At 40.4% G+C, this 8,359-nt stretch overlaps 1 protein-coding gene across 3 annotated transcripts in view; it reads right to left on the reverse strand.

Moving 5' to 3' along the window:
* RPRD1A (regulation of nuclear pre-mRNA domain containing 1A) overlaps positions 1 to 7,965 on the reverse strand; it is a 41,922-nt gene extending 33,957 nt beyond the window's left edge. For 2 of the 3 annotated variants that reach the window (XM_007429896.4, XM_007429897.4), the window contains exon 1: positions 7,595 to 7,951. In XM_007429896.4, the coding sequence (XP_007429958.2) occupies positions 7,595 to 7,829 (235 nt within the window). In that variant the 5' untranslated portion in view covers positions 7,830 to 7,951. Of the gene's footprint in view, positions 1 to 7,594 lie in introns of all 3 variants that reach the window. The other variant, XM_088129824.1, reaches the window with a different exon arrangement.
* Positions 7,966 to 8,359: the final 394 nt, after the last annotated feature.

Raw genomic sequence — 8,359 nt, forward strand, 5'->3', positions numbered from 1 at the left:
ATCATCTCTTCACAGCCCTTTGGAAGCCTAATAGGGAAGGGGTGGTCTGAGGGCAAACTGCCACAGAAAGAGGATCATCATCAATAATGCTCAACAATAAGGTCCTTAGTAGTGTCTCCTTAACAACACTCCTTTCCCAGATCTCAGTGGCTGGCAGATTAAACCTAGAGCAGATGATCATGAAAATAACCAAGCTTCTGAGCCATGTAGAATTTTAAAGGTGACAACTGCCACCTTAACTTGAACCCAGAAGATAAATAATAGCCAATGCTGCTCCCACAATAGCAGCATTACATGGGCAAATCTTAGTAAGTGTGTAACTATCCAAGCTACTACATATGGGCCAGTTGCAGCTTCCAATGGGTCTTCAGAACAGCCCCATGTAGGGTGAGTTGTAATTGTCCAGACACAAAATGATAAGGACAAAAGTGACCATGGCTGTTAACTGGCACACAAGATAGAATTGTACAAAGCCTCTACCTGCTGTTCAAGCAGGAATCATGAGTCCAGAAGGACCTCCAGGTTGTAAGACATTTGGGGGAGCACAGCCCCATTTAGAGCTTAAGAAAGATGTCTTCAGATTCAGTAGGCCTTTGAATCCACAGCCACTCCATCTTGCTTTTCCCATCCAGGGCTAACAGTGTCCAGATACCAGGTCAGGACCTCCGCTGTCTTTCCTGTCCCCTGGAATGGAGATGTATAATTGGATATCATCTGCATATTAATGATATCTCACCCCATGCTAATGGATGCTCTCTCCTAGGAGCTTTATGTAGAGGATAAACCAAGGTGGGGGAGGGGGGATGAGCTCTGTGGTACCCACACTGAAGCAACTTGTCCTTTCCTACCAGCTGAAGCTGGCCAGTGAGGAAGAACAACTGCTACAAGCCACTGAGAGATCCAGCAGGAGCAGGTCACATACCTACTGAGAGATCCAGCAGGAGCAGAAGGTCACCCCCCCTTACACTGGCCTACCAAAGGGAATTAAAAGACCCACCAATGCAGTTTCTATTCAATACATAGGTCTGAATCCTAGCTCACAAAGTTCCAGATAATGCATTTCATCAAGGATTTTCTGTAGCTGCAAGTTCACCATCTTCTCGATAATCTTCCATAAAATGGACTGTTGGAAACCGGATGACAGCTGTCTAAAACAGCCATGTTCACTGATGGTTCCTGAGGAGGGTATTATCATCATCTCTTTCAAGATGGGAATACCTCCCTCAAGGATGTATCCACCATGACTTGAACCCAGATTCCCACCATCTTGCCTGGCAGCTTTCACTAGCTAGGTAGGTCAGGGATCCAATCTACAGGCAGCTGGATATAGCAGCACAGAAAACCTCTTCACTTCCTAAGGATCCACAGGTTCAAATTTATCCAAGATAACTAGGTTAGACATGTCCTCTGTCATCTCAATTGGGTATGCCCAGCTGGCCTCCAATTCTGAGTGAATATGAGTGACTGCATTTTCAAGATGCTGAGTGAATTCCTTGCAACAGTCCATCTGATCATCTGGCTCAAGGTTTCCCCAACAGGGATGTTGTAATTTTAAACAATGCTGCCTAGTAGCTATCCATGAATGGAATAAGAGTGAAGAAGCAAGCCCACTTTGCTCCTCTTGATACCATGGTATACTGTAGGCTTGAATCTGAATTCTTACCAACATCTGAAAACATTCATTTTCTGTTTTGTTCCCCATCACTCTTTTCTGCCACTTCATCTCCCTGGTAAGCGGAGATGTCTCTCAGAGTAGTGGACACAGAAAGGCCACTAAAGAGGAATTCTGTCAAGTGCTCACATCACCTGCTTATTGCAGTGGTCAATCAAGCTCTCCTCAGAAATGCCTGCCCAAGCTTCAGAAAATTCCCCAAACCCTGTTTAGAAACCCACAGGGTCAATTTGGTGCTCAGGGCAGATTAAATGAATAGGGTCCCTCCCCTCTGAAGAGTTTCAAGGCATTGGATCACTCCAAGGAAACAGGAGCCAGATTATGACAAAGATATGATAAAAATACCCCTCATCCTCAAATCACATCTCAGCTACTCTGAAACAAAACCCAGAACTGTGTGATCTCCTATGAGGGTTGGGGCTGCAATCACCTAGACAAGCCCATGGTTGTCATAATGGTAATTAACTCACAAGATGGTTCCCAGGGAAGGAAAACGGAAGTCCCCCAAGAGCAAAAGTCTGGGGCATTCCAACACCAACCCTTCATTGAGATTCAGCAGCTTTGGTAGGAATGACAATGTGTAGCAGAGAGGCCAGTTCAACAGCAACCCCAAACTTGTCCCTTGAGCCCAACCTTACAAATAGCCTTACCTCACAGTAAGACTTCATACTTCATAAACAAGGTGCTTTTGGCCACCTGCAAAGTCTCCCAAATGACAATCACTCCCTCTGTTATCTTCGAGTTGCGCCTGATGCAAAACCTAAAGCTCAAGCACATCTTTGAGAGAGGCACTCTCCCCTCCTCCATCTAGTCTGAGTAACACACAGCAGGTCTTCCCTATCATTCATAATCTAATCATAGTCAAGGGATAATTTATTACAGAGAAACCTGGCATTTAACAGCAAGGCATGTAGAAGCTCTGCTACCTGGTACACAAGAAGCTTCAGGTCTAAAAAAGGGGACCTGTTTGAGATTTTTAGTCCCCTTCTCTCAAAGGTGGCTTGCCTTCAACCTCCTGTCCCACTGCCCATGTCCTCCTCAATGCTATCCCCTTCTTTGAGCCACTTCCACCCTCACCACTCCCCACCCACTACATGACTTAGGGAGGATGGCTGGCTCAATCTCATTCCTATTACATTCACTCCCTCATTCTATGACTGCGTTGAGAGTATCACTCGGTGTAGTCAGCAGTCTCAATCCCCCACAACCCATTCAAAATTATTTTGCTGCCATCAAACTCCCTGAATTTTCTGTGCTGAGACTATCCAAAGTTTTTATTTTACCAACAATCAAAATATATTTTTCTCTTACTTTCAAAAACCTCTCTTCTATTCAGATTTCCAGAGGAGGAAGAGCAATAAAAAGTTAAACTAATTATCAGGTAATTCATACAATAATTATTATCAGTGATAAAAAATTACAAATGTAAAATTTTCATAAATTTTAAAGCAAGTAACCCCCCCCAAGGTTTTTTTGAAAATGAAACTGAAATTTGGGGGGAAATCAAAAGATATATATATATATATTTTTGGCACCATTTACAAATACAAAGTCACTCTGTTTCTAAAATACATTTGTATAACTTGATTTAGCATGTATTTAATTCAGACCTAGTTAGGAAACAAAAGACTAGAACATATCCCCTCCAGCAGCCAACATTCAGATAAGCAGGGATTAACACCAGATAAACAATGAGGCAGAAAACAATACTCTAATCAAAGAACCACCAAGGAGGAAACCAAAACTGGAAGGGTGAGCTACTATATATAAACAGGCAGCAACCCCACACTCACTTGCTGATGTTACCTAGTTGGGTAATGAAAAGTCTGCAAACAACCAACCAAGCTCAGAGGGCACCAAGAACTCCACAATTTATTAAGTGTGCTAAGGGAGATAATTGGTAGAATTCTACGACTTCATCTCAATCAGGAATACAGATCAGGTCACTAAGGAACATATAATGTGAGAAGGTTTATTGTACATTTGTTAATTTAGAGAAAAAAACCTGCATGAGTACAGAGTTGCCACTGAGTGCAATAAGAAAGATATAGGATGGAAGCATATATAACAATCAAACATTTAGGTTCAATACTGAGCACTGTGTAAGATAAGGATCTGTGATGTCCCCTTGATTGTTTAATGTGTTTACTGATGAATGTATAAGGAGATGGAGTTACTTTAATTGGGGATGTGAATGTGTATGTACTTTTCTAAGCAGAGGATGTCATATTGTTAAAAACTGAATAGTTTGCAATAAATGTTAAGACTGCAAGATGCAATGAGGAGTATGCCTCTGCAAATTAATGTATCAAAGACTCAGATAGTTGTGTCTGACAGGGAAAATGAAGGGAATGATTGCAAGTTATATAATAGTACAAAATTAGAGTAAGCAGATGAATTTGTGTATCTTGGTAGAATGTTTACTGAATTTTACATTTTAAAACTTGCAAATGCTGGTTGAAAAGTAGTAGGTAGCATGTGCTCTGTTGCAAAAAATTGTTTTAAAAAGCAAAAATCAGTATACAGTATAAGGGTATGCTTTTGCCCACTGTGGCATATAAAAAGTCAGTCAGGGAAAGCATAAAGGTTGACTGCAACAGGTATGGGATACTTAAGAAGTATGTGTGATAAAATGAGAAGAGTAATGAGTAATGAATACTGAATGCAAAAGTGAGTGATTAGTACAAAAATGTTTTGGGTCATATTACCAAAAAAAAAAAAGTTAAAAAAAAATAGTTGGGTCATTTGCATAGAATGAACGAACACCAAATCACGAAACAAATATATGAAGGAAGAGTGAATAGACTGAAGAGGAGAGAAAGAAGCAGACAATACACGAATCATTGTATGGATGCAGTAAGATAGAAAGGTATAATTAATAGAGTTGGTTTAGTTTGATTTCCTTTTCTCTCCTGCCTTTAATTTCTTTTGTTCACTGCTTTATTTTCTTTTGCTTGTTACAATGTCACTTACCCCAAAAGGAAACAACACTATGAATATCTAGATATGAAGGGGGGGGGGGAATCCATCAAAATCCCAACCAAAACCCAGAAAGAAAAAAATTGTGCATGGAGGCCTTGACCAGTTTGCATTATTTCCCAAGTCACTACAGCCCTTGCCATCCTCTGAAATGTTAAGTGTGCCTATAACCACCAAAAGATTGCTCATTCATTCCTCCCAATATATTGAGTCATTTTATTTATCAGCTCTGCATATTGTATTAACTGCCATGAGTGAAATAAAAAAGACTTGTACAATATGTATAAAATCTGAAGGGGTCTAGTAGCACCTTTTGAGATTAAGAAACTTTATTAAGCTTTCGTAAAAAGTGTAGCTCATTCATTTAGATTTCTGATACTTTTGGCATATGATGCCAAAGGTGGAGAAGAGTCTACTGAAATCATAGTCCATGTCCTGCTGTATTGTATTTTTTGTAAGGACGCAAGAGCCATTTTACCATTCCTCAATAAAGTTCCCAGGCAACTCCAATTTATTTTGTGTGCAGTTGTTATTATCAGATGAGTATGATTCTGTTTCTATGAATGTGGTCAAATTTAGTTACACTGTCTGCAAAACTAGGCATACTTTGATTATATAAATGAACTAGTCATGAACTGTTTTATTTTGGGTTGCTGCTGACTGTTGCATTCTGGTCTGTGTCCATAATAAAGATATGTATGTGCAATTCCTCTTCCCTTTCTGTTGCTTCTGTTCCTTTTAAACAAGTTATATCCTTCAAGTGCTTTATTCCAGTCATGGCACTCATCCCAGTTATTATTATCTGTGGTAAGAGTTCATTTATCTTATTTCTTATTCTCTGAGTATTATTACATAAACAATGATGGTCATGAACCATAAGAGTCAATGTTTTTTCTAATTTCTCACTGAGGCTCCATTACAGCAACACATCCAGTTTTTCTACAACTCTATTCCATCACTAGGGAATAAGCTAGAAAAGATTTGGAGCTCTTTTTTGAGGCATTGATATTGTCTTCCCATTCTCTGATAAACATATGGACATACTCCAGCAAGAATACAAGTTTGGTTCTTACCAATTATATCAGTGACATTACCAGCCAAGTTGTGTTTATGAACTGAATGAGATTCAAATCTTTATACATTCAAGCTATGAAAGTAGCTATTTTATACTTCTGGCATTTCATCTGCTATGCTAATTACACAATCATAAAGATATTGCAGATTCTACAATTACCAGAATTCTACATACGTGGATTTTCTTATAGTACTCATCTACAGGAATGTCTTCAACTAATTAAAATTTAACGTTCCAATTTCTACTTTTATAGTGGACCAGTTTAAAAAATATCCAGTTGATCAGCAATACTAAATGTTTCAGTTAAAGTATACTTTGGCATGCAATGCCCTCAGTTTTACAACTTATGAGAAAAATTCTTGTTAGAACATATCAAATGAAAAATTGTTATCCCAAGTGAGTCTATATATTATCTGCTATCAGATAAACTAAACTGCTAAAACACATTTAAAAAACAGAATATTGCAATCAAAGTCCTGCTGGATTCAAGTGGAGTATAGGCCTAGAAAACAGACAAAATAAAAAAGCTTAGAATAGAAATTGTTAGCACTAGTGTAGTAGGATTTTTGTTTCCCTAATAAGGTCAATTTGCCAGTCATTAAATATGTGATGGGATAATGTTCACTTCCTGGGAATAAGATGCTAAACTTAATTGTCTCTTCTGATGCCTAACATAGAGATCAATGGGGCCATGGCTGATTTGGTTTGGTGATTAAGGCATCCTTTCACTCAATAATTTTAAAGTGAGCTATCATTCTTTTTCAGTTTCTCCATCTACAACACAAGGATAGCATTTTCTTTGGCTACAGTAATGATAAGGCAGTAAAATGTGAAACTCTCTGAATATGAAGAAAGGCCCTGCATAATTTTTTCCCAATGGAATATCTGTATTACTATTGCTGTATCACATTTTATAAAAAGCATCATTCATATGTTTCAACCTATGTATGTATGAATTTTATCAGATTCTTACCAATCGTCTCCTCTTATATGAAGATATAAGATATTCAATGAAATAATACACAATTGATTCCCTTAAGACAACCAAAAATCAACACCCACCAGCAAACACTGCCTCCACTCTTATCTGAAAACATGCATCTTTACCTATAATGTTCTTACACTTCTTAGTAACAGCTACCAGGTAATACTCCAACATTTCCACAGTCCCATCACATGGAAGGAGCCAAGCCTATTCCATGGTAGTGTAACAGTTGTATACATAGTAGGAGCTTATTTTCAGCATACATATAACAGAATCAAATGCAATATAAACTTTAGCCTATCAGAACATAAATGTTTGCTCACAAGTTCCAACACCTTTCTTCCCAAAACATGTTGTACCTTTTCCTGCCAGAGCCTATGCAATAGGACCCGTGTACTATTACACATTCTGAAATTCTATAAACTGCAACAAGACATTTCGCTGTTTTAATTTCAGAGCACGTAAACAAGCCCCTTCATTATCACTGTAACGCAACGGGGACTAAGGAAGGAAATCCCACTGTTAATAAGGCATTCTCGGCATGGTCAAGAACGATCTTTCTCTAGCATGTCTCCTCTTCCTTATCGCCTTGTGACACCACTCCCATCCCCGGAAAAAGAGGCCCAGAGCCGCAGGCGCGCCGACCTCTGTCTGTCTATCCATCCTCCTCCCGCGTCCTCTCTGCTCCCTCCCGAGGTGCTCGCTCCGCGTCACCAATAGGCCGCGGCGGGCAGCCCTCCAGGGCCCATCCACCAAACGAGCACACTACCAAGACTTCCTTCACCCGCAGAGGTAAAACCCAGGCCCGCCCTGAAGAAGCAGAAGGGAGCGCGGGCTGCTCTCGGGTAGCCGACTCCCCTTGGATCATCCATCCGTCCCTCACCTTTGCGCAGTTCGCGCTCCCAGACGGTGACAATGAGCGGCGAGTGTTTTCGGTGGTGGATGAGCCACAGACTCAGCGTCTGGACACTTTGCTGAGAATTGCTTAGCTCCGACAATTTTCGCTCCAGTGCCGACTCTGAGAAAGCCGACATTGCCGTTCTATTTCTTTTCCCAGCTTCGGACCTTCTAGGGTGAACGAACGTTGCGGTAAGCAGATCGCGTACACTAACGTACATCAAACAAAATGGCGGCTACGCTGACTGTAGAGCCGCAGAGGCACGCCTTTTGCGCAACGTCACTAAGCGAGACCTGTCCTAGAGAGAGAATTACGAAAACTCCGAAAAGAGATAACCCGATTTAAAACTCCCAGTTCCGAAAAAGGGGGTGTGGTCTGTCAGAGTTTTCTTAGCGTAGTAAACTGAATTGCACAGAAACGACGCAGCTTTCAAAATGAATCACAACGCACATATGAAGCAGCGATTTTCTCATTGCAACTGCTTGCTGCCTTGCCCCTTCCTTCTGTACACCAGCAAATCGTATTGGATTCTGCATTAACTTCATTTTTTCTGTTCTGATGGAGCCCCCAGTCAGTGCCAGTAGATTGAAGATGAATGAAGTGACCAATAGTCTTCATTTTTGCATCCGTCATGGACTATTCCAATATATCTTTAGGTGGTTAGAATAAGGAAGAATGAACTTGGAAATGAGCAGGTAGTGAACATGTCTCTATCTGCTCTGCCTGTTCCACTACAGGTACTCCACAAAC

Source organism: Python bivittatus, unplaced genomic scaffold (genome assembly GCF_059951505.1).
Source record: "Python bivittatus isolate LINGU-HERP-01145 unplaced genomic scaffold, Pbiv_v1 ctg000000_np1212, whole genome shotgun sequence".
NCBI classification, from domain to species: Eukaryota; Metazoa; Chordata; class Lepidosauria; order Squamata; family Pythonidae; genus Python; species Python bivittatus.